This window comes from Camelus dromedarius, chromosome 16 (assembly GCF_036321535.1).
Source record: "Camelus dromedarius isolate mCamDro1 chromosome 16, mCamDro1.pat, whole genome shotgun sequence".
Classification (NCBI taxonomy): domain Eukaryota; kingdom Metazoa; phylum Chordata; class Mammalia; order Artiodactyla; family Camelidae; genus Camelus; species Camelus dromedarius.
Window position 1 is genome coordinate 9,376,952 of NC_087451.1, and position 27,539 is coordinate 9,404,490.

The following is a 27,539-nucleotide window of genomic DNA, read 5'->3' on the forward strand; positions in this document are numbered from 1 at the left end:
GAACCCTTTAAATATGCTTCTTGGCTTTGAGGGTGAAGTTCGACCCTTTACCTGGAAGAATGATCTGACTCTCTCTTGCTTATCTCTGTCCCCACCTCTGGTCACTTTTTCACATGGAATCCTTTGGTCTAGCTGCTTTGAGCTATTTAGCATTGCCTTGGCTCCCGTCCTCTCTGGGCCTTTGCACATGCTGTTCTGCTGAGCGTGCCCTACCCTACCTCTTCTTGCTCACACCTGCTCTCCTTGAAATCTCAGTTCTGCCCTGACTCCTCTGGAGAGCTCCCCTGCATCACCTCGGCCATTGCGCCCCAGCGTGTCCCTCCCAGTGCTTCACAGGAAGGGTTCTTCAGTCACATAAATTTGGGATATTACCCCTCCCTGGAATTTATAATAAGTATTAGAATATTAAAAGCTCTGAAAAAGACTATAGTAGAAAGACCTATTTCACTATCTTTAATCCAACATTTCCCAAACTTAACTTGGACATTTAACTTTTTTTTCCCCCACAAACCATTATCAGCCTTCTTTGGAAAAATCTGCTTTAATCTGATTTAGGAAGGACCTCATTTGCCCCTGTAATACCCCAGACCTAACTGTGTCATAGTACTTACCACACGTATCACTGTAATTGTAGTCATTTTCCCTAGAAGGTCTCCCATGTAAATGCCTAGGTGATAAAATAATAATCACCATGTTTTAGTCAGTGTTATAAGTTCAGTACATGGGTCACATTTAAAATATCTGGTATATGTTGATAAATGAAAATATCATCGGCCCAGAAGGACCATCTACCTCATTGCTGTTGATAGTTAACATCTATTATTTGAATAGAGTGTGCAGTAAAACTGTTTTGCCAAAATATCCCCATATCCAAGACAGAATTCAATTCCTAGTATTGTTGGCATGCTTTCTGGGAGCGCCGTGCTTCTGCGGGTTTCTTACTGCTCTCATCCTGAAGATGAGAGTCTCTCTACCCTTGGTCTGATACGTTAACTTGCCTTCAGCGTAGATGTTTCTGTATTGTTTTGGGAGTCATACTTTAAATTTGTTGCTGTTGCTTTGTGTTTTGTTTTTGAGAAGACCATGCCTAAGGAATGCATCAGTTGTGCTTAACTTGAAAAGAACACTTGTACTCCACATTTGCCAGGAGGAGCCTGAGAACTTGGAGGCCTCCCCCACTCCACTTAGTCGAGGGGTCCTGGGCTAGCAGCCTGTTCACCAGGGCAAGAGTCTTCCTTTCCCTCTCACCACTGGCAGACCCTCTGCTGCTTAGGAGACCCCAGAAACCTCCCTGCCTATGTGCTCAGGGCCCTTCCTTCCTTGTGGGTCGGGAGATCTGGATGTGTGCAGACGAGTAGCCATGGGGAGAGAAAATGCACAAAGTGTTAAAGGTGACTTAGCAGTCTGAAGGTAGAAAAACAACATAATCAGAAACGGTGGCTCTCTGTGAGGTACCCTTAAAGGAAGAAATCAAGAGAACTCTAAAAGCAAATAATACAAATTCCTAGGGAGACTGGAGAAGTTATTACAAAGGAGCAATCTGAGAAAAGGAAAAGAGTTCTTGGAACTCAGAAACATTGCTGAAAACTGAATTAAATATCTTGAAACTTGGAAGAATTATCACGTAGAGAAAAAAAACTTCAAATAAATAGAAATTATGTGTGTAAAGTGACAGCTATGCATGGAGGATACATCCTATTGTAGAGGGTGAATAGGTTCAAGCTTCTTGAAGAGTAATTAGGACTCTCCAACTAATATTAAGCTGCATATACCCTATTATAAAGTACTCACAATTCTAGGAACTGTCCTACCATATTAAGGCATGTGTCTTTAAAAAAAGTTCCAAATGCCTTCTCATTGCAAGCTTACTGTAATAGCAAAAAAATCACAAGCCACCTAAATGTTCATCAGTACTGGGACTGGTTAAATAAATTAGGGCATGAACATAAATGAATTACTATTTAGCCACTAAAAAAAAAATGAGACACATATAGACTGACTTGGAATGTATGTCCACAAAGATACTATTAAGAGAATAAAAGCATATGATAGAGAATTATGTAGCATGACCTTGTTTTGTTGAAAAAATTTTAATGGTATATGAGTATATGTATGAAGATTTGCATATGTATATTTGCTTTCAAAAGCATAAAAAAACAATTTGGAGTGATACCCTCATATACTATTGATACCCTCACATAGTATTACCTCTGGGAAATGAGGCTGCAGTGTTGGGCAAGACGTTTACTTCTTTATATACTTCAGAATAAATCTGTGAGGCTGTGAACTCTTTTAATTCATTTTGGTACTCTTTTGTATTTTCCAAATTTTCTGTAATGAAAATTGCTGACTTAATTAAACATTTTTACTGTGTAAGAGGTAAAAAGAAATCAAAACACAAGAAGCCATTTATAAGTAAACATGGCAGGGCAACGGGAGGGTTCACTGAGTTCTCAGGGCAAAGGCACAGAGTCAAAACCAGGAAAAAAAAACAACAGTGAAATTCCGATACCATAAGAGAAGCAATTGGAAATGTTTATAAAACTCTTAAAACACTAGCCACAAAAAAAAAAAAAAGAAATTAAAAAGCTGCTGTTAGCAAAATTATTAACCATCATGAAAAGCCAATCAACTATGACTTTTTAAAGAAGAACTCACTTCGGATCAAATCAAAATCCAAAGTCAGAGACAAAAGAGGTTGGAGATGGCATGTTTGATAATCATTTAAGGAAAATTTTGATCCAAATGGAAAGTGCAATTCTTTGTAAGGTAATTTTTCAGTTTGCACTCAATAAAGACCATCATAACTATCATATGTTAAGTATTTAGAATGGGCAAGGTGTCTGCCAAGTGCTTTATAGGCATGATTCCTCTTATAAGGAGAGATGCAGGAGCTACTGTCATTTCCATTCTATAGACAAAGGCACTGACTACATAAAGATTTGTGTGTGTATGTGTGCTTCCATAAACATGAAACATAACGGTGTGAGGTCACACTGGAGGTCCCTGGAGGAATGCAGACTGAACTCCTGAGCCTCTGATACCACTGCCTCTTCCTTCAGAGTGGGAGCTCTGGGCAGAGATCCTCAGACTCCCAACAACAGCAGCACATAGTCTCGGGTTTTAAAGAACACTTGACCAAAGTGAAAAAAAAAAATCCACCGTTCACCAATTATTATTATTATTATTATTATTATTATTATTATTATTATTACCCAATAATTGGCACATTCTACCTTATATAAAACCTGCATTGGTTTTCTTAAATTAATTTCCCAGGTAATTTAAAAGACTGTTGGTTCCCAGCACTCCTGGGAATATGTGGAATAGAGAATAAGTATCCTTACCATGGCAATAAGCAAATAATTGAAATGAACATAAAATAGAATTAATTCAATATTGAGAATAAGAAAGTGGCAGCCACTTCATCTTGAAACTTATAATCTTGACCATGTAGGAACTAGTTTATTGTGTATTTTAAAGAACAGGTATATAGATTTGACTCCGTGTTATATTATTCAATTATACACACATCCATGCAATTTTTTTTGCGTATTGTAAAAATTTTAAATAGCAGACAACTCAAGCCAAATAGTTCAGTCAGCAGAGAACATTTCAAAATTACTAAGCTGTCTTTTTCTTAACGAGTGTCAATTGTAGGTTACAGATCATAACCAGATGGTATCAACCACAGGAACCAGGGTGAGACATTGAGATTGATGGGTGGTACGGAGAATCCTTTGGTTGGACACTTTGGTCTAGAGATCAGTTGCTCCAGGACCATAAGTTGATATATTTCAGTGATCATCAGAGCACAGGAGACTGGATTTCTAGCAAGGAGATCAGAGAAGGTATCCAAGGGCTTGGGACAAGGTCCATTCCATGTGGACCTGGCAACTGAATCAGGCCCAAGTGCTACCATGACCTGAGAATGGTAACTTGCTGGTCTCGTACACCTTTGGGGAACTAGATATGCCTCGCATCTCCCTGCAGCGGGAGCAGAGGCTAGGCTTCCATAATTATAGTCATCCAGGATTGATACCAGAAGTGCCCCATCTATCACGCTCCAAAGACTCCCAAGTGGTGGAGGAATGGACTCTGCTGAAATGTGTGTAGAATAAGGCAAACGGTGGCTGGGTCTGTTGGTTCTCAAAGGAGCCACTTCCTCCTGCCCTGTGCCCTTGATGGTGTTCCTTTGTCTGGAGGGCTGCACTCTCCCCAATTGCCTTCTTAACTCCTACCTTAGGGTAGGAATAGTACCTCTCTACGTGTTATGAGTAATAAGTAAATCAGTGCATATAAAGGCACTTAGGACAGTTCCTGCTGCATTAAGCACTCAGCAGTGTTAGCTCCTATTAGTATTAAATACGAATTTTTCTTCAGAGATTATCCTAACACTTCCCCAACTAGACCTCCCTGATTTCTCTTTCTGGATTGGATCGTCAAAGACCGCCTTCTCTCCTCGCTGACCACCTTGTAATTTTGCGTTATATCATCACATGATCCCTCCAAAAGGTAGAGTTGTCTCTCCAACCAGACAGACATTATCAGGAGGATGTGAAATGTATTATTAGGGCCTAGCACAATGTCCTGCATGTACCAGGCACTCAATAAACATTTAGCAGATAAGTTAATTATTCATTTGAAGGGCTCTCTTTCTCCTTTAAGAGCCCAGATTTTCTTTTTCTAATGTGGAAATAAATTTAGAAAAGCAAAGGCAAGTTTTTAAGGTTTTCAATGGTCTGTGAAACCTCACCACAGTGTTCTTAACAGCTTTATTTATTTTGTACCCCAAGAAAAAAGACTGGTACCACCGCATTGGAAAAAGACATAATGTAGTCTCAAGGATGGCTCTGAATAGTTTGATATTGCTGTGAAATTGTTGCCCAAATGAAGAGCTCTTGTCCGATGAATCTGTGAATAACAGACAGTTTTCTTTGTTAATACTTTTGCATCTAAAGAAGATCCTGTTATTTGAGACAGTCATAAAAAGTTTTCTCAGTAGGTGAGAACGTTCTAAATTTGTTTCCTAGCAACAAGTTCCTCAAAGGAGCTGAAGGCTTCCCAATTTCAGAAGAATTTTCAGGACACTTTTTTTGCCTGGAGGGGCAAGAACTGGAGGAGAATGTATGTCAGGGGGAGGTCAGAGGAATGTTCCTCACTCCTTCCAGTAAGTGACACACGTGACATCTTGCTGAGTCACACCGTAGGCTCCATCTAAAAACTTCAACTCAGTAAAACTGCGTTGCGCACCTAACCTGTATAAAGAACTCTGGAAGAAGGATTATCTCAATTCTTCCTGAGCCCAGCAGTTCAATAATTTAGTACTTTGCCAATCTAGGAGCCCTGTCCCCAGTCACCTCCATGTTAGTACATGAGGAATTAGATGGCTTGCTAAAATATTTAGGGATTTTCCAATGTGGATTTGGATCTAACTCAAATTATACTCAGCAGTTGGAGGAATGAAGATTTGAGGAATGCCCTCTGGGAGAGAAATTTGGGAAAATGGTACAGCTTTCACTGCCAAGAGTGGAGACATCTTACCCAAATAAAACTGTAGCTACCTTCCTAGCTCCAATTTCATGGACTTATCCTATCTTCTTTTTTTTTTTTTTTTTTTTTCTTCTCTTCTTCAGGTTTATAACATTTTCTTATTCTTTGTTTTTTTTTTAATTGAAGAATAGTCAGTTACAGTGTGTCAGTTTCTGGTGTACAGCACAGTGTCCCAGTCATTCATAGACATTCATATATTTGTTTTCATATTCTTTTTCATTAAAGGTTATTACAAGATACTGAATATAGTTCCCTGTGCTATACAGAAGAAATACGTTTTTAAATCTATTTTTATATATTGTGGGTAACATTTGCAAATCTCAAACTCCCAAATTTATCCCTTTCTACCCCCTTTCCCCCAGTAACCATAAGATTGTTTACTGTATCTGTGAGTCTGTTTCTGTTTTTCAGATGAGTTCATTAGTGTCCTCTTTTTTTTCCTTTTTTAGATTCCACATATACGTGATATCATATGGTATTTTTCTTTCTCTTTCTGGTTTACTTAGAATAACAATCTCTAGATACATCCATATTGCTGAAAATAGCATTATTTTATGCTTTTTATGGCTAAATAGTATTCCATTATATAAATATACCACAACTTCTTTATCCAGTCATCTGCTGTTGGACATTTCGGTTACTTCCATGTCTTGGCTATTGTATATAGTGCTGCTATGAACATTGGAGTGCATGTATCTTTTTGAATTAGAGTTCCTTCTAGATATATGCCCAGGAGTGGGATTGCTGGATCATATGGTAAGCCTATTTTTAATCTTATGAGGAATCTCCATACTGTTTTCCATAATGGCTGCACCAAATTACATTCCCACCAGCAGCATTAGGAGGGTTCCCTTTTCTCCATACTCTCTCCAGCATTTACCATTTGTGGACTTTTGAATGATGGCCATTCTGACTGGTGTGAGGTAATACCTCATTGTAGTTTTGGTTTGCATTTATCTGATAATTAGCAATATTGAGTATTTTTTCATGTGCCTATTGGCCATTTGTATGTCTTCATTGGAGAATTGCTTGTTTAGATCTTCTGCCCATTTTTGGATTGGGTTTGTTTTGTTTTGTTTTGTTATTAAGTTGTATGAGCTGTTTACATATTCTGGAAATTAAGGCTTTGTCAGTTGCATCATTTGCAAATATTTTCTCCCATTCCATAGGGTGTCATTTTGTTTTACTTACGGTTTCCTTTGCTATGCAAAAGCTTATAAGTTTAATTAGGTCCCATTTGTTCTTTTGCTTTTTTTTTTTTTTTTTTCCCCTATTGCCTGGGTAGACTGTCCTAGGAGAACATTGCTAGGATTAATGTTAGAGAATGTTTTGCCTATGTTTTCTTCTAGGAGTTTTATTATGTCTTGTCTTATATTTAAGTCTTTCAGCCATTTTGAGTTTATTTTTGTGTATGGTGTGAGGGAGCATTCTAACTTCAGTGATTTACATGCTACTGTCCAGTTTTTCCAACACCACTTTGCTAAAGAGACTCTTTTCTCCATTGTGTATTCTTGTCTCCATTGTCAAAGACTAATTGACCATGGGTCTGTGGGTTTATTTCTGGGCTCTCTATTCTTTTCCATTGATCGATATGTCTGTTTTTATGTCAATACCATGCTGTTTTGATTACTGTAGTTTTGTAATATTGTCTGAAGTCTGAGAGGATTATTCCTCTAGCTTCATTCTTTTTCTTCAATATTATCTTGACAATTCTGGATCTTTTGTGATTCCATATAATTTTAGGACTATTTGTTGTAGTTCTATGAAAAATGTCATAGGTAACTTGATAAGGATCACTTAAATCTGTAGATTGCCTTGGGCAGTATGGCCATTTTAGCAATATTGATTTCTTCCAATCCAAGAGCATGGGATATCTTTCCATTTCTTTAATTCATCTTTAATTTCTTTAATCAATGTTTTGTAGTTCTCCATAGATAAGTCTTTTACTTCCTTGGTCAGATTTATTCCTAAGTATTATATTGTTTTGGATGTGACTTTAAAAGGGATTGTTTCTTTCTTTTTTTGCTATTTTACTGTTAGTGTAAAGAAATGCAACTGATTTCTGTCTGTACTATCTTCTTAATTTGGCTTTCCAAATCAGCCTTCTGATAATAATAATAACAGTAACAGTAATAACACCAGGTAACACTGAGTCCCTACCATGAGCCAGCCTTATGTTACTATGTTACTGTTTTCCATATATTATCTTATTTAGCCTTTACAACAGTTCTTTGAAATAGCCATTATTATTGTTTCTCTCAAGCCCAGAGCATAGAATCTGTTTGCCAAAGTCACACTATTACTAAAAATGGAAGAGCTTGGAAAAATATTGCTCACTGAAGTGACTAATCTGACTTATCCAGACCCATGTGGGTGGCATGGCAAGGTCTTTTTGTAGGTCTGAGGACACAGTGACTTAGATGCTCAGTCTGGGAAATGACCAGAGCTGTTTGAATCTCAGAATACAAGTAGTTCCTATCAATCATAAGGACTTGCCTGCCATCCCCAATTAAACCCACTACCCTGAAAACTTCCCCTTTGGATATAACCACAATAGATCCAAAAAAAAAAAAAATGGATTTGGAAGCAAGCTCAATTTTCTGGTGGGATGCCACACTGAAGAAATTACCTACACAACTGGCAAACTCCTAAGCATAGGTACAGTCTAATTTTTCCTCTCCTTTCACTGCCATCTTGAGTAAAGAGAAAGTTGGCATTGACTTTAATCCCCACCTCCCACTACTCCCCAGGAAAGCTTTTTACTTCTTGGAAAAGAAAACTTGTCCACTTGCCCCAATCAACATGAATTGAGGAAAATGATAATTTTTAGGAGGAGTTTCACTTAATGGAACAAAGTGTCAGAACTGGGCCTTTGAGAACAAGATGAAATGTCAGTATGAACCAGAAGCATGAGGATGATGCGTCTGAGCCGTTGGCACATGCAGCTAGACCCTTCATATTTCTCGTAGCTGGGGATCAGACCTGGGAGACTAAATAAGCATCAAGTGATCTTGAAATTCTAGGATGTTCAGGGGCAGAGAGCTGAGCGTGCGGTTGACTTATGTCCTTTCTTTGTGGGCTACAGCTCCCTGTACCCCCAAGAAGAGTTTCCCAAGAGAAATAATTTCATCTCTAGGCTTCTCATTTTTCCAATCAGTGATCACAGCTTCAAAAGCAATTCAATGCCTTTTTCACTTTAAATTGGTTACTGGACATTTTTTTAACATACTTTTTTCTCTCTTTGTTTCAGAGACTACCCTTTAAAGACCGGCATTTCACCTGCAGCAAAATGTAAGTACATTTCTTCCTTGAAATGGTACCTACTTCTCAGCTATAATTCCTAAAATCTCCTAATCTTTAAGGCTCCCATCTCCCATTGCTGCATTTTTAAAGTCTGGCTCAATAAAGACAGTGCCAGTTTGAATTTGATATTTCACGCTATCGATTTATATAACATCGTGGAGCATTTTATAAACTGTTTGGGAAACAGATTGTGGTTGTGACTAGGTTGCATCAAAAAAGCTAGAAAAAAAGTAAAAGGAAAAAATTAGGTAATATTCTTTCAAACTTTATGACCCAAGCCTTTGAATATTCAGGTTCTCTGAAATGACTGATTTATTTCTCTTTGCCCAGTCGCTTGTCACAGTCACAGACTATTTCATGCTTAACAGCATGGTAGTTATTGTAATAATTCCTTCGTGTGTGTACTGCATTTCTGCCACTCTTTAAACCAGTGTTCTTTCTAGAATGAATCTCCTGTGTATTATATTTCTTTCCTCTTGGTACTCCCAGTGTCCCTACCCAAATTACTAACACCCTCTATCCTAAAAGACCAAATAAAATTACACCAAGTCTGAACCAAAAGTTCTGGTAAAATATTGCTTCTGGGAATTAAGATGTAATCTTTTCTCTTCTTTTTTTTTTAAATGAAATGTGTATAATGATTTTAACCAGAAAATATGAACATCCCATCTGTCTCTGAAATAATTTGATAATATCCAAATTCAAAAAAAAAAACAACAAAACAACAACAGGATATGTGTGGATTCAATATAAAAACTCTAGCTATTCAAAAGTAGCTTAAATGTCAGTGAGTTTCTTGTTACTGCCGATAAGTCTGCAGCAGATCAACAACCATAATAAGGTAGACGATGGATCCAGATAAACCAAGGAGACTCCATCAGCTCTCAGCTCCTGATTTATGCAGAATTTCTAATGGAGGTTGCATCTCAGCAGTCACTGAAGCATTTAATTAGACAGTCTTGGACCCAAGGGAATCCAGAGGTCTCACCTGAATTCTACATACTATACATGTTCTAATGAATTCTCTCCTGAATCATCCAGTCCCTGAGAAAATGATGTGTTCAGCTGAACTGTTAGAAAAACTTAATTTTTACTGACTTCCCTAGATGCTGGTTTTCGTTGGTTCTCTAGAATAAATTGATCTCACTGCTATTCCCCCAAATATTCAAACATCAGCACAGGAAACATCACCCTTAAAATCATTCAAATTTTATGTCAAAGTATTATGCAGTCCCTGGAATCCTGTAAAATGTCAAGCTCTGTATTATATTGCTTTGTCTTTACTGCATTATCAAGACACCTGCATGTTATGAATGTTTTAAGCAGCTTTTACCAATGAAGTCATGTTAGATTTTATGAGCAGCCTCCCTTTTCATGTGCTGTCATATTTTGTTTGTGCAAATGTTAATTTTTCACTGTATTCTGTCTTTTGAACACAGAACACCATTCAGAGGAGACCACCTGTGTTTCCTTTCCTGCATATTCATATTTGGTAGCTCTTTGTCATACTGTTTCTGCCTATTTAGGTTTCTACTGCTTTTAAGTGATTTAATGTTAAGTAGTAAAAAAAAAAAAATGGTTGGTATGTGTTCATGGTGAAAATTAGATGAAATTAGGCAATTTAAGGCAGCATTTTGAATCATATGCAAATATATAACTATAAATATGTGTGTGTGTGTGTGTATATATATACATATATATGACAATTACCTCAAGATCTCTTTATCAAAATTTCACTTGAAAGCACTTTTTACCTCCCATCTCTGGGGGAAGTCTAGTTATTTCACCTTAGGTCAATTTGTGATCACTTTATTTTTTACATTTTTTTTCTCAAGGACATAGAAATTACCTGGTGACCTATTTAATTCTTAAATATTCTTAGTAAACTTGCACTGGAATTTTACACTGTCCAGACAAAATGCTTCCCCATGGCATCTCTGAGCAACTGGTGCAAAGTTGGTCTGACCTACGGAGTCATGGAAATGCATTAAAATCACCAGACAATTGTGACTTGGGGTCATTTTGGCAGCCTGACTCATTGGGTCCCTCTGGAGTTACCCCTGTGTCCTGATGATGACTGTATTATGCAGTCCATGCAAAGGGAGAACCACCTAATCAGCGCTCTGTTCAGACGAGGCTTCCATCCACAGTGAGTGGCAGGAGGCTGTCCAAGTCAAAGTCCTGAAATGTGTACGCGCCCCGTAAAACCCCCACCCCACTGATGGAGGAAAGCCTTAGCTAAGCAGGAAGGTATGCCCCCTTGGAGAAAAAGGACAGATGATGGAAGGAACTCAGGAGTAAAAATCAGAAGGTGCATGTCTGAGTCCCAGATCACTACCGGCGACTGGTATGATTTTGAGAATTTTAGTTAATCCCTCATTTTCGAAATGTCTTTATTATGGGGTCGGCGGGGAGAGTAGGAAGAAAAACATTTTCCTGCCTCCATCAAAGGCTGGTTGCGATAATAACGTTAGCTTTTTGAAAAGATTTTACCATCTAAAAATGCTTTAGATCTTGGGATTCTTATTAGGTTATTGGAGGCTCTTTCTGTTTTAGTGGGAGTCACTGGGACTCTGGGAGCAACCTTTGGGCCCTTACATCAATACTACACAATAGAAGAAAAAGAACCATATTGGGCCAGATCATGCCCCTGGAAGGAATTATATCCACGTTTTTTGTTTCCTTTCAACAACACATATTCTTTGGGACCACTGCCTCTGGTGGAAGGGAATGGTCTTCTGGGTGGTATGGGTGAGAAAGTTGCCAAACAAACCTGAATTATCCAGAGGCCTGTAAAATTCACAATTGCTTTTTAAGAGGCCTGGTGATATTGTGCGTTCCTTTCGATTTTTGGCAGTAACGATTTTCTGCAATTTGTGGTTTTGCAATTTCTCTTTACACAGACAACACTCTGGCTCTCATTCAATGCCCCACTGGTTGGAGGCAAGGCGGAGTGGGGAGAGAGAGAGATTCCCTGGGGCTCTGACCACTTCAGAAAGAGAAGAAAATGTTAATGAAATAAGTCAGAAAGAATGCTTGAGACTCGTGGAAGCTGGTTGTTTAGCGGGGAAGAAACAGCTTTTAATAAATTGCATGGTGTGGTTGAGATTTTATCTGGGGCTTTCATCAACCAGACAAAGGTCTGTTCCCCTTAACTCTTCTTGACTCTCTGCAGAGCTTTGTCCGGATTGCCATCTCAATCTCTTTTTTTTCTTTTCTTCCTGTATTCAACAAGCCTAGAGCTGTCTGTTCTACTGGCTCCCCTCAGCATCTTCTGGCCTTGATGGGGTTCTTTTTAAATAGTCCATCTTTAGGTGTCCACTTGCCAATTACATTAACCTGGTTTGTGTAAATTACCTAAAGAGCCACATGCCAGAATTCTTGCCTTCTTCTCTTTGTAGAGGGAGCTCTGTGGTCCGTACTGCAGAGGCAGTGCGTGGATGTAGCCTTGATCTACGTGCGAGTAATTTGTCTTGTTTCTATTCATCACCCCTGGAAAGGCTTTGCTGACTTGTGTTTGCTTTTCTTCTGAGTGCCAGGCACTGTGCTGAAGGACTTAAAGGTGCATCCAGCGTGAACCATGTATTCCCTCCCTATTCGCTTCTTTGTAGCAAAATAACCCCCTGTTCTCCAGGGAGTAGACATCCCAGGGCTTATACCCTTAGTTCCCAGGATTTCTATGCATAAAGGCGATTGGTCTGGCCACTTATTTCTTCTCTTTTCATCACCTAAATGTCGCTGCTCCTTTTGCTTCTAGAAAAAAATATAAAGATAATTGCTACTCATAGGTTAATTGTATCATTTTCAAATATTTAGGGGAAAATATGATCTTCCTGTGTGTGTCCTAAAGGTGCAGGGAATTGTTTGTGTTAAGTCATTATAAATCATGGGGTTTTAATTTCAGAAGATGCTTCCAACATGATGCAGTTCAACAGCACACCCCAAGCGTCCTCCTCACAACATCCTCTCTAGGAGCCCTTTCTCTAGCCTGTGGAAACCCAATCTGTTTTTTAATAGCTCAACTCTTCCAACTTTCTTTTGCTAACCTGAGATAACCTTCAGGTGGTTTGTGCTAGTTTTGCCTTCTGGAGCAGCTCAGAAGTCCATTCCTCCTTCCACATGACAACCCTCCAAATATTTTGGAATCTGATCCCCTATACTCTTGGAGTCTTCCTTGTCCAGGCTAAACATCCTCAGTTCCTTCAGCCATTCTTCATATGACTCGGTGTAGTTACGCTTTTCCATTTGTCTCAGTCACATTTTTCAATGTCCCTCTTAAAATGTTACAGCCTGAACTAGAAAGAATACTGCCAAGATGGCTGACCACTGCAGAGCTCCAAGAGAAAAAAAAAAAAAAAGAACCTCTTTCTGGACATGTTATTTCTATTACTATAACCTAAGAGCACATCACAAATTTTAATAGCATTTTAGTCCTGAAGTTAATCCTAAAACTTCTAGCAATGTTATATAGAAGCTGTTATGAAAAACAGATTCTTTTTCCAGTCCTATATTTATGCATTCGGTTTTGAAGATGCAAACCTTTACATTTATTCTGGTGACAGTGATTAGTTTCAGAATATTGGTGGAAACTGTTAGGAGCTCCTTGAATTTGAATTATTTCAAATCCTGTCCCAGTTTTGGGTCATACTTGATTTACCTCTCAACTTCATTCAAGAGATTGATTAAAAAAAAAAAAGAAAAAAGAGTGAATATCTGGATTTTAGCTCCTCAAATGTGGAATCATGTTTTATCAGTCTTTATCTGTCCTGGGACATTTGTTAAACAACCAGATGCTCAATAAATGCTTTTATGAAATCAGTCAATAAAATCAAATACAGGCAGCTTTCCAATACCCTGACACAGAACCATCTAAAAATTTACAAACCAAGAACAAGATGAGTTTTAAGCTATATTGCTAATGCTTGGTGATTTTGTAGCACTGCAGTGTGACCCTCAGGGCTAGGTTGCCTGGATTCTAATTGTACTAGACTTTGCTAGCTACATCCTTTGGAGCAATTTTCTCCACCTCTCTGGGTCTATTTCCTGATTTGTAATGTAATGATTATAAATTTTTTGCATCTGCCTCATTTGGTTGTTGTGATGATTAAGTGAATTAATCCATGTAAAGAATATAGAATAGCTACCAATAATATAAAAATAACAATGAATAGTAGTAATAATTGTATTATTTCTTTGTTGTTATTTTCAAGACACGCTACTAATTACCCCATCCTAAGAGGAACAAAGGCAAGTTTGGCATAATTTGTTCATAGTGAACTCATATTAACTCCAGATAATAATACAGTAACGATCTTATCAAAATGCTGTGTGACCTAAATCGAACTCAACTGCTTCATGCCCATCAAAGTGCAGATATGTATTAAAAGAAATACAGTCATCTAAAAAGGAGTGAAAATAATGTGAATTTTTACTAAATTCCCTCAAAGAGGAATTACATCACATTCCACGGCAAAATATTCTATAGATCTTCTTTATCCAAATTCCTCATAGTAGCTGCTCAGAAATTTTGCCTCTCTCTTCCTGCTGCTTGTATAACAAGATCCTAGCTTGTGTTGCTTTTTCTTCTCACTTACATCTTCTCTCTTAACACATGCCCAGTTCTCCAGGCTTAATAAATTTACTAGTCTATTATTTTCTGTTTCCATTTCTTGTATAATTTCAATGTGGCCTTTCCAGGCTGCTTCTGGAAAAAATTATATATATATATAAAATTATATTACATATATAGTATAAATCTGTGTGTGTGTGTATATATATGTGTGTGTGTATATATATATACATGTATATATATACTTAGTATAAATCTTACTGATGTAATAGATGTGTAGCACACAATTTACAAATAATAATAAAATATGCAATACTCTTTATTGTAAATTCCATACAGCCAACTGATTCTCACAGTACACTTTCATTGATTTTTGCTGAACTCTTGTACCTGTAGCCAACCTATGGCTATAACTGATGAATAAATGTAGTCTACATATAAATGTGGTTGATTTTTTAATTTATGTTAATGAGTAAGACAAAAGTGAAGCAGCAAAGATGTATGTCACAGATCCACTCATTCGTCAGCAACATGAGCAACTTCTTTACTAAACTGGATAATAGTTTTTGAGTACTATGGAATATTTCCTCAATTTTCTGTATTATTCACGATAGGACAGCGATAAACACAACACTCCTTTTTGCTTTATCTGCTTTATTAACGTTTTCTGCATCACTTTCTTAAATCTAGACAATCAACAACACAATAAATCAAGCCTTGATTTGTAGTATTTGTTGATTTCTTTGATGTAGACTCTCCTACCATAGCCAATTTCAAGCAGTCAACATGACATCATTGAATATGGAATTAAGAAGGGGTGCGTAATACCTTTCTTTATATGGTATTTCCACCATACTGATAAAATAGATGCAAATAACCACAGAAGTACAGGTAACAATCAGTTGTCATAAAACAGATAGGAAGTGATGAATTTTGCATGTTTGTCTCTTTTTTTTAATTTGGGTTTTTTCATCATGAGTTTTCATGATTCAATTTTTAAGAATGGCTGTTTAAAAAACGGCTCACAAATTCCTGAAAATCTAACAATTGCCCCTTGCAAACTGGCACAAGCCATCTCTAGTACAACAGTGGTCCTTCATCTTTAGATAGCAGTACTGGGGGAGAAGCAGGGAGAGGAAGTGGAAAGAAGATGTTGGGGAACAGCTGTGAACATTTACAAATAATTTTTTCCCGAGTTACAAGTCATTATCTTTTTAACTCTATTTTAGAGTTTTGTCAAAGATCAGAAACTATCTTTTGTCTTCAGAAGCCACTTTCCACCTCCTATACTGTTAAAATATATTTCCACCTTTAGTACTGATTACTGACTTAAAGATTCTATCATTGTATCTTTTCTTAACAGTTTTTTAGACTGCAAAAGAAGCTCCAGTTAAGAGGGAGTGGGGAGGAGATAATTGTAAGAATGTCAATATTTAGTGGAAGTCACAAGAAGGAAACAAAGTTTAGTTGGATTTACACTATTCTGAATTGGAGAGCTTTATCAGAAATGCAGAGCTATCAAGAACCAGGGATGCTGACTCTTTCTTGGGCTTTGTAGTGTCTCCTACATCTGTAGACCAGATCCATCTTCTTATTCCTCAGATTGCAGATGGCCCAAAATGACAAGCACAGACATCAAGGAGAGGCTATGTTAGCTCTGGTTTCCACTTGGGGAATCCACACATAATCCAAACACCAAGATAGGAGATTCACACAGTTAAGGTTTTGGTTCCTTGGGATGCCACTGGCCAGCATATGAATGAAATTTCTCAGTTGGAGACACCTCTGATTCTATAAGCCGTGGATAATAGATTTTTTAAAAAATCAGCATTGTGTGTTGAAAGTTATCAAGTATTTTCTGCATCTGTTGCTATTATTTTGGTTTTTTCTGTTAATCTATTTGTATTAAATTCATAGATTTTCTGAATTACCACATTTTCTGAATCATCATCGCATTCCTGGCATTCTCTACTCAATAGTAGTTTTTGAACATACATTGATAAACAATTTGCAAATATCAGTTTAAATTTTTTCATTTAAGGTCACTTATGAGAATTCCCTATACAGTTGACCCTTAAATTGCACAGGTTTGAACTGTATGGGTCCACTTGTATGTGGATTTTTTTTTTCAATAAGCATAGTTGACAAAATTAAGGAAAAGATATGTCCTGAATGCATAAAATATATGTAGATATATAATATATATATATGATATACAAATATGTGTTAATTCACTATTTAGTTATCAGCAAGTCTTCTTGTCACCAGTAGGTTATTAGTAGTTAAGTTTTGGGGGAGTCAACAGTTACATATGAGTTTTCTACTGTGCAGGGAGTTGGTGCCCCTAACCTTCACATTGTTCAAGAATCTACTGTAGTTTCCTTTTCTTTTTTCTTTCTTTCTTTCTTTCTTTTTTTTTTTTCGGTCATTATATTCTCCTTTACATTTATCTAGCACTGAGTTTCTTTGTACTTTGAAAAATTTTTTTTATCTTACTCTTTGGAGACTTTCGTCTCCTTCTTCCCATCCCATTCTCCTCACCTGTCCTACCTACAAGTTTTTCTGTTGCCTCTACTCAGACCCCCACCCAGGACTCCCAGTCCAACCAAATACTTAATAGGGGCTTAGGTTCCTGTGGCATCGTGATATTGGGGGTACCCAGGATCCAAGACCCATACTCACTTACTGTTTGTAAATCTGAGGGGGGTTCTTCAACCTCTCTAGACCACAACTGTATCGCAAGCAAAAGTTGACAACAACCTTTTTCTTCCTCCTTTGACACATTAAGAGGACCCACATTACCTCCTGGTTTCAAGCAGTGAGCCCAGCTTTAGATCTCCATTTGGTACCAAGGATTTGTAATCACCCAGTGAGCTACAGGTGTGAAACTCCCAGCCCTTCCTAACTTCAGTCCTTCCTTGTCCTGATTCCAGACTGAAGCTCAGCTCAGGGGCTTTATCCCTCCATTTATCTCTTCATTTTCCTGTTTTATTTGTTCTCTTTCAAGTTACTGATTTTGTTTGTGAACAAGGCTATAGCTTTTTAATACTTGACTTACTTCATTAAGTTGAGTCCCATAAACTTATATAGTCTTCTGAGGGAATGAATTGAGATAATTATGTGAAATTTTTAAAATACAAAGGATGAAAACAATAAAAGGAAGCACGAGTGTAAAGCTGGTATTTTCTTTCTGCCTAGAAAACCCCCTTTTCCTTTCTGCCTACCTAAATCTTAATCATTTCTAATTCACATTTTGTCTTCTTTTAGTTTAATCTCGTAAATATTTAAGTACAATAATATATTAGGCACTACACTAGCACTGAGAATACAGTAATAAAGAAGATAGGTGTGGTCCTTGTCTTCATGGAACTTGTGTATAGTGTGGGAAACAAACAAAAACTTACAATACAGGAGACAAGGATATAGCTCAGTGGTAGAGTGCATGCCTAGCATGGGTTCCTGGGTTCAATCCCCAGTACTGCTGTTAAAAAAAATGAATAACCTATTTACCTTCCCCACAAAAAAGGTGAAAAATAATAAATAAATAAAATCAAAATTAAGAAAACAAAATAGTTGGACAAAATAATTTGAAAAATTAAGTTAAAAAAAGTTAAATAAAAACTTGCAATACCATATAATAAACATAACATTAAAGACTTTAGCGATTATCATTAGAACATCCTATTTAACAGTTGATTACATACTCATTTTATTATTTTGTAATCTGTACATCTGGATTAATAATGTTTTCCCAGGTCTGAAAGACCCATGAAGGTAGTGAATATATATCCATCCTATAGTTTTCTTATTTATATCCTTGGTTTCACACATGGAACCAGGGATCATTGTGCACGTGGGATTAAGTAGTCTTTATCCTGCAGTAGAGTTAAAGTGGGTTTCAAGGCACCAAAGTACACAAAGAGGTAGCTTTAAGGTCAGCTGTTATTGCTTTTCATCAGTGGCCATTATGGAAGTTACAGAACAATTTGTTGGTATAGAGTGGTTTTTAAAGTCTCAGGATATGGTTTAGAATAAGACTATTTATTATTTTAGAGTTAATTTTACAATGAAACACTGGATTATCACGTCTCCGTGTTAATTCAATTTTAATGCTAAAATAAAGTAACTTTAAAGTGGCTAAAGTAACTTTATTCCTGATTTATGAAGCATCTTGTCTTTTAAAAGGAGAGAGACAGACCAAAAGAGAGACTCAAAGCTATATAAAAGACACTGTAAAAGCTAACTGCTCAGATCATGAATAGATACCAGTTTAAAGTACCTCCAAGAAACCTCTAGCATATACTCCAATATTTGGAGCAAAAAAAAAGATAATAAAATGGCATCCACCAAATGACCATAACAAGAGACAGAAAGTACCAAGTACTGGTGAGAAGGTAGCATTCTCATATATTGCTGGTAGATGAGACATTTGGTACAACCACTTTGGAAAACACATTTTTTTCTAAAGATGAACATATGCAGACTTTATAACTTAGCAATTCCATTCTACTGTATATACCCAACAGAAATGCATTGTGGTATATTCACACAGTCTACAACTACCTGCAGCCACATGAATAAATCTCACAAACAATGTTGAATAAAAGAAGCCACATAGTGGAAAGTGCTAATGGAATAGATACGCATAATGAACCCATTTGGGGAGGTTTGCAACCAGACCTAATCCCAGTTTGGTGGATGGTAACCAGTTGAACTGTTTCCATTTTGTTTTTCCCCACCAAGTGCTGTCACATCGTCATCAAGTGGAGCAGATTAACACTGTAAAGATGATAATACAGTAGGAGTTCTGAGCCGGGACAGGACAGGAATGTCAGATATCCAGTGAATGAGACCAAGTTCTTAGCCAGACATGTTGTGACAATAAGAATGAGGCAAACCAGAAGCAAAGCTTGAAGAAGGACACTGAAGGCCAATAAGAAAATCCAAATCAACTGGAAAGGATCACACAGTGAGTTAATGTCACCATTTGGATACTCAACCACCCAAAGATAGGAAAGAAAGAGGATCTCTACTTGTGAGAAGCCTCCAAAGTAGGAGCACACCCTGATCTGAGACCAAGATCTCATGCCCACTAGTGTAGTTAGACTAAGTATAGTTGGATGGAGATTAGAAGGTATGGTATGATATGGGAGCCAGAAATTGAACTGGCTTACGTAAAACTTGGCAGAAACCCCAAGAAGCTCTCGGGTAGGTAAACCGGACTGAATATAGTTAGGGGATTAGGGTGGTTGTGAATAATCTTCTCATCATGAGAACCAACTTAGGAAAAGTGCTTAAAGGGCTGCATTTATTAAAATTATACATATATATGCCTTTTAAATCTGGAATTACAGTTTTAATCTCCAGTTACATTAAGGGATATTGACAAATGTTATGTTTTTCATTAAAATTTAAAACCTATATAAATAAAAGCAAAAATAAACAAAAGGGACCTAATCAGCCTTAAAATTTTTTGCACAGCAAAGAACACCATCAACAATATTAAAAGCCTACAGAATGAGAGAAAATATTTGCAAATGATGCAACAAGTGAGGGGTCAATATCCAAAAAATAAAAACTCTAATTCAAAAGATATATGCACCCTGGTGTCTACAGCAGCAGCATTTACAACGGCTAAGACATGGAAACCCAAATGCCCATCAACAGACAATTGACTTAAGATGAAATACACACACACGCACACACAAACACACAGACACACACACACACACACAATGGAATATTTCACTCAACCATAGAAGGAATGAAATATTGTCATTTGCAGAATATGGATGGACTTGGAGAATATTATACTTAGTGAAGTAAGTCACAGAAAGACAAATATATGATGTCACTTATACGTGGAATCTAAAAAACAATGCAAATGAATCTTTATACAAAAGAGATACAGACTCAGACATAGAAAACAAATTATGGTTACCAATGGGAAGAGGGAGGGAGGGATAAATTAAGAGTAAGGGATTAACAGATACAAACTACTATACATAAAATAGATAAGCAACAGGGATTTAGTGAATAGCACAGGAAATTATGTTCAATATCTTATATTAATTTATAAAGGAATATAATCTGAAAAAAAACTGAATCACTATGCTGTACACAACATTGCAAATCAACCATACTTCAAATTTTAAAAAAAAAACCAATATGTTTGTTATGTTCTGTAATTCTGTGTGCCTTTGAATACATCTTCAGTTCAGTGAAACTTCATTGTACTGTGATGAAGAAGCCAGTTGGCCACAGAGTTTAGGCACAGAACATTATGAAATACAAGGATGGGGTGGGCAAGGTACCTAAGAAAGCAAGAAGGAGGACAAGATACTGTTTGGAGGGAAGTTCTCAGTGGCACACAGAAGATAACAGTGTGGCAGGGAGGGATGACTTAAAATACTGTGTACATGATTGGCTTTCCTTCTCTACTCATAACCTATGAACCTCAGCATGTTAATTTTTAAATGTGTGTCAAGCATGTACTCGTCATCAGGCATTGTGCTAGAGATGGTGGGTGAAGATACGTGAGTAAAGGCAGGCTACCTATGCTCTGATTTCAGTGGTGGCATTAAGGTGAAGCTAGGGCAGAATTACTCTAAGGGAATACCTCCATCTGAAACATTTTCCCCAGATGGAGGAGAAATCACCTTGAATCATTTTTCCTTGGATTGATATCTTTTCCAAGATGTCTCAGCTTCCTTCCCTGTGAGCCTGGCACCCAAAGTCACATGCCCAGAGTAGACACTCTCAAGGACTCAAAGTTATTCCATCAGAACAGCCCAAGCCTTGACCTCAGGGCCCAGCAGCCTCCAGGCAAAATGGAATTACTTAGCTCTGAGAGGTTTTCTCAATACCAGGTCATGAAAAAGCTGAGTGAGTGAGTGAGTGAGGTTACTCAGTGATGTTCAGTGAAGGGTTGAGCATCACTGGATCCAGAGACACTAAGCAGAAGAGTTGGTTCTGTGGTTCTAGTGAGAGAACTGGCAGAGAGTGGAGAGTAATGAGATAAGCTTGCTAGGAGTCCCCGCGTGGCCTTCTGAAGCTTGTGTCAACTTGCCCCTCGGTAAAAGAGTCCATTTAAGCCACTGCTTTGCTTTGGGGAAGGTTTTACTTAGAGAAGGATCAGTCCGATGGCCAATTTTTGTTCCATTAAAGCTTCAGTGTACTTCCTTAGTCTTAGTAATTAAGATTTTTCTAATCTCAATATGTGTGTTCCCAAAAAAAGTCTTTCAATAACGTGTATTTGAATTATCAAACATTTGCTGATTGCTTACTTATCTGTTGCCTCCTGAAATTTGCTGGGTACCACTCCCCAAAACACTGTTTGTGTTTTAATTTCTAATATTCAGTAGTCATTTCATTTGTGTAATCTGCAAATGTAACTGTCTAATATATAGCAAAAAGCAAAAGAAAATAACCATTAAATCATGTGAGAAATGGTGAGAAATGTTGCCCACCTTCTCACCCAATGATCCTTTTCCAGGCACAAGGGTCACAGGGGGTCCAAAGCTGCTGGTTCCTCAGCTTATTCATTCCATGCACTTTAATGACTCTCATGGAGTGAAGGTCTCACCAAGGGGAGAGTGACTCTAGCATTTAAATATTTTTTTAAAAAACATTATGGCACCTCAACCAGAGATAACATTTTACTTGATGCTCTTCAGTGATCTTTCTTGCCACACTAGGTGTTTGGATTTATTAAAACATGGTTCCGTAGTGTATTGTGGGTAATTTAATGAATTTTCACTGATAATTTTGACAATTGGCAATTTTTTACCTTATGCGACAACTTTAAAACTTAAATCCCACGTGGTCTGTGACTCCAGTTTATTCTTAAATTTTGTCAGTAACATTTTTTTTTGAAGTATAGTCAATAACATTTTTTAAGCAGATAGCAAACACTTAAAAGTAATACTGTTTTCTCCACAGACAAAAGAGATGATTTTATTTACAGTATTTTAAAGGAGAACACTTTCTAGTCCATTTTAATTATGTCATTAAAATGAAGACTAAATAGAAGTAGGGGCTGAGAGACACTATCAAGAGAAAAGCAATTCTCCAAGGAAACTAGAGAATCCTAATTTTATTCTGAAATTTCAACACAGACCTGCAGGAGCTATGCTGGTAATTGGTTTTTATAGTTTTGCTACAGCACTAAGTCACGTTTTATGGATTCTTTTATAGGAGAGCTGTATTGCAGTTTATTAAAAGAGAAGACAGGCAACATCAACCTACTAAAAGGTCAGAGAGAAAAAAGCAGATGGGTCTCTTCCCCTGAATCAGGTTAAAATGGTCCTGCCTGTCAAGATAGCATCACTTTGAAAAAGAATACATTATTCACCCCCAAAAGAGGCATCTGTAATCAGTGTTGCTCCTTTCTAGATCCCAAACCCCCACCACCTCTAATCAGATAAGGGGAAAATCAGTAGTAGCTGCAAGGTGATTGCAAACTGTGTTGGAAATATAACTTGAGATGTAGGCTACCCTGATAGGGGTCTGCTTCCTAATTTGTATGTTTGGAGCAAACCTACCTCGCTCATGGCATCATGGGCAGAAGCTTTGGTGAGGACTGAACTGAGAGATCTTTAATCTGTTCTGCCTCAAAGAAATGAATGTCAAAGAGACCAAGTCCCTGCAAAGACATAATAACACCAGTCAGCCCCGACCCATCTCTGCAGCTCCAGTTAATGGCTGCAGCTCAAGTTACAAAGTTGCCCAGCTATGTTTGTTGGACCTATTTGATTTCCAACCTTTTCTCATTATTTTCTCTACAAACCCCTTTTGCATTTTTTCCCTGGTGCAGCTCAGGCTTTGAAGAATGTAGTGCATTAAACAAATAGTTAATTAATAATACATGTTACAATATTTATGAACCAAACTGGGAAACTGCCAGTCAGAACTTTGTACTGACATGTTCACCATTACTATGTGAGTTGTTATAAGCCCCTGAAGAGAAAAGGAAACTTTGCATTTTCAATTAGACTTTTAGAAATGTAAACGGTTTCCTATTGATATATACATCACTAAAAATGCTGAAGTCTAGTAATATGTGAAGGTCAACGGGTAGTCATACACATTATAAGAGAGCTTCCATTCAGAGACCTTAAGAATGTTATAAAACTCCTACTACGTCTTGTCTTTAGGCATAAGCTTCAAGCATCAATTAGACATTCCAAAGTGCTGTTTCATTTTTTTCACTTTAGAATATGTGGTTAACCACCTTGAGTCAATAGAACGTCAAACCAGGGTAACAGGTCTGCCACTTTCTACAGGTAGAATGGTTACCTTCTTAAACTATGCTTGTCACTAGAATCATATCTATAATTTTTCCATTCGTATTTATAAAATAACAAGCAAGAATACAGTAAACTACTCAGATAATTGACAAATACAGGCTGCTTTGCAGTGATGACATTACTGCGGAACCTGGTTGTCGAGCAGCACCGCATAATGAACACTTGACATGGCCATTTGATGAGGACCAAGTGGACCAAGTCTGAATTTGGTAGGGAAAAGGGATTTAGGGATTTTTAATATATACTTTACAGAAATGCAGGTGGTTTGAAAGTTAAATTTATAAAAGTTGAGAACCACAGATATCAGAAGTAAGACAGGTTTCCTACATATATTTTATACCTTAGACTAACAACCCTAAGTAAAAAGAAACAAAGCTTAAGTAAAGTATTTCAGCTTATACGCTAGCTACCTAGTAGCAGTTATTACCATGCATTGTTTTGCTTTGTTTTTTAATTGAAATATAGTCAATTAATGGTGTGTTAGTTTCCGGTATACAGCACAGTGATTCAGTTATACATACACGTATATATTCTTTTTTGTTATAGGTTATTACAAGCTATTGAAAATAATTCTCCATGCTGTACATCAGGTCCTTGTTCTTTAGCTCTTTTGTGTATAGGAGTGTGTATCTGCAAATCCTAAACTCTCAGTTTATTTCTTCCCACCCCTTCCCCCCCCCCCGCCCCCCCGGTAACCATAAGTCTGTTTTCTATGTCTGTGCACTTACTGTTACTGTGTCTTGTTTGTGTGCCAGGGACTAAAGTGAGCATTTATACACATTATTTTCCTGATTACTTGACTTAATCTTATTAACAGCACTGCACAATGGGATTATTTCAGCATTTTACTGAAGAAACGGAAGGTCAGCTCTGAAGCATTCTGCCCAAGATCACAGGTACCTAGAATATGGCAGAACTGGAATTAAAATCAAGTTCACCTGATTTTAAAACCCATATTCTTTCTTCCACAATTAATTATCTTCTTAAGATTGCGTATTAAGACTGAGTAGAATTGTTAGATCCTCCTGCCTTCAAACATGGCCTCATGTTGTCTTTAAAGCTACATTCTAAAAAAATTCTTAGATAATGGGTAGCAGGGTGCTGCTTGTTGCCTCTATCAAATGTATAAAAAGCCATCTTCTGTTTTAACTACTGTCAGTTCTGGAGAATTGGACAGAAGAGCGCCCACAAATTGGGCTTGTCTAAATGCCTTTGGATGTGATGTGTTACGTCAGGAGAAAGTGATGTCATGTACTCAGTAGACAGGATCCAGGAGATGCTCAGGACAAGAGATCTAAAAAGTGACAAGGCTGAATGCCTGGCCTTTAAGTTCCTTATCTCCTTTGCTCCTCACCAAAGTCCCTTCAGTAGGCATCATGATCATCTCCCAAAGATAGTCCCAGAGAAGCTGACAAAGTCATTCAGCTAATACGCTGGGTATTTGAACTTAGGTCTGTCTATCTTCAAAGGCTCACCCCACTATGCAGAGCACAAGGTGCCCGTGTGCAAACACCTATGACAGATGCATGTCCCTACTGCCAAGAATCTATTTGTCACAAGTTCTCCAAGATTGGCTTGGCCACTCACTCATCAGTGTATAGCAGTAGCCATTGTTTCCATTTCCTGTACACCACTCTGTGCCAGCTACGTAGCCACATGCCTTCTCTGAATGATGCCTGGAGAAATAAATATTTGTTGAATATATATAAAATTTAATGTGTCATTCAATAATCAGAACAACATTATGAGGCTTAAGTTGCTATTTTCATGTTGGGAGAGAGAGGTTTATTGAAGCCACGCAGTTAAAAAAAAAAAAAATCAGGAAGCTGGAATTCAAGCATCTATTAGACCCAAAGACTGTGCTCTTTCCCTGAATGACCCTACCTGAAGGTTACCACAGGTGGAATGTCTTTGCCCTTAGGTTTTATTACATTTGGCGTGGAAGTCTATGTAGTAATTGTCAGGGCTTCCCCAGAAGCAGAGCCTGAGGCAAGGATGAAAGTACATGTGGTTTATTAGGAGGTGATCTCAGGAAAGTGAGGAAGAGAGAGGAAGCGGGGCAGAGAAGGGAAGACAAAAAGATGTTTTATTAAGCAAGTTAACATGTGGACATTTGGAACTTAATCCCACTGGGAGACTAGGACCAAGGGAGACAGGAATGCAGTGAGGGGAGCCCTGCCATTGGGAACAGCATGGAATGCAGCTGGACACTCCCAAGTGGCCGACAGTCTGGCCAGAACATCTCCTGTATTTGGGCGTGTAAGTCACTTGAAGCTAAGATCATCTTCACTCTGAGATTTTCACAAGGAAATGTTGCCAAAGGAAATAAAGAGTAGATCCGATGAATGGCCAGATGTATCATGTTTGTGCACAGAAAGGCTCAGAGTATAAAAATGTCAGTTATCTCCTAATCTGTAAATGAAAAGGAAACCCAGTCAGAATACCAACAGGCTTATTAACAGTTGAACTTGACAAATTGATTCTAGACTTTGTACAGAAGAACAAAAGTCCTAGCATAGCCAAGCCAATCCTGAAAAGGGACAGGAGTTGGGCAAACTTGCTGTGAACAGATACCTAGACTTATAAAGTTGCAGTCATTCAGAGAGTACGTACTGCCACAGGGATGGATACACTGATACTCAATAGGATCAAGATCCCAAAAATGGTAAGGCAAGGAGGTGGTCATGAGACTTCAATGGGGAAGGCGGACTGTTCAGTAAGGGAGGTGGGTCTGCTGGCTTTTCACGTGGAGATCAGTTAGAATAGGGGTTTTACTCTTTCCCCTATGGAAAGCCAGTAGTCCCACAAGCACTTTCTGAGATTGAATCACTGGGGCAGCCTCCAGTATGTCTGGATTTTCTGCTATACCGTTGTTGGCATTTTTTCTAAGGAGAAGAAGGAAGCTTCTGTGAAATAATTTACTATATCTATTTATACAATGGTTGAAACAAGGGTTAGGAGATTCGACATCCCCTCAACAACCTTGCCTCCCCGAACGCCTCCATAGGAATAGAAGGCCCGTTCTCTCACAAAAAAAAAAAAAAAAAAAAAAAACAGAAAGGATAACAGGATCTGCCATTCTCTTTTTCCTTTAAAAATTTAAGGTTCAAAAAACTCAGTTTTACTCTTTATTTAGAATCCAGTGTTCTTTAGGCCTGCTTCAAAATGTAAGGCAAATAGGTTTCATCTTACAGGTGAACTACAATCCATTGAAACAGTAGTTCACATGCTCTTGAAGCCAAGTCCCAACTCATGAAAAAGAATGTCAGAGTTGATTAGTTATGTCTGCCATGGGCCCAGGAATGGAAAGTGACAGCACACTTGCCAAGAACTTATTCTTTAATTTGATATGTTTCTGTTCATAAATATAAACATAATTTTTTTGTTGTGAATCAAAGGAGCTTGGTATTACTATTTGAATAAATTAATACCAATTTCTGCCCATGGAGTATTTTTTCATAAGGCATCCAGTTGGAATAGGCCACACAAACTAGATTGATATGTCACATTACAGCTCTTCTCAAATGAAAGGAGAAAGCACGCCCTCCAGAGCTAAGCTGTTTGGCTTCAGCAAGTCAACAGTTGATTAGGGTATATAATATGCCTGGGTTTCTTCTGAATGCAATAAACAACTGTGTATCAGCATGTATCTAAAATAGTGCAGCCATCATTGTTAATCACTTGAAATTTTATTACTTTTAAACAATTTGAACAATTTTTGCCATGCAGGAAAATTGGAGGGCAAACTAAATCTGACATATCATTTTATTTGTTGAATGTATTTATATTTCACCTCCTTCCAAAAA

General features: G+C 37.6%; 1 protein-coding gene across 1 annotated transcript in view; it reads left to right on the forward strand.

Moving 5' to 3' along the window:
• The window catches only part of ANKFN1 (ankyrin repeat and fibronectin type III domain containing 1), a 292,737-nt gene that overhangs the window by 54,976 nt on the left and 210,222 nt on the right, over window positions 1-27,539 (forward strand). Inside the window, exon 2 of the mRNA XM_031468095.2 lies at window positions 8,804-8,844. Coding sequence (XP_031323955.2) covers window positions 8,804-8,844 — 41 coding nt within the window. The remainder of the gene's footprint in view (window positions 1-8,803; window positions 8,845-27,539) is intronic.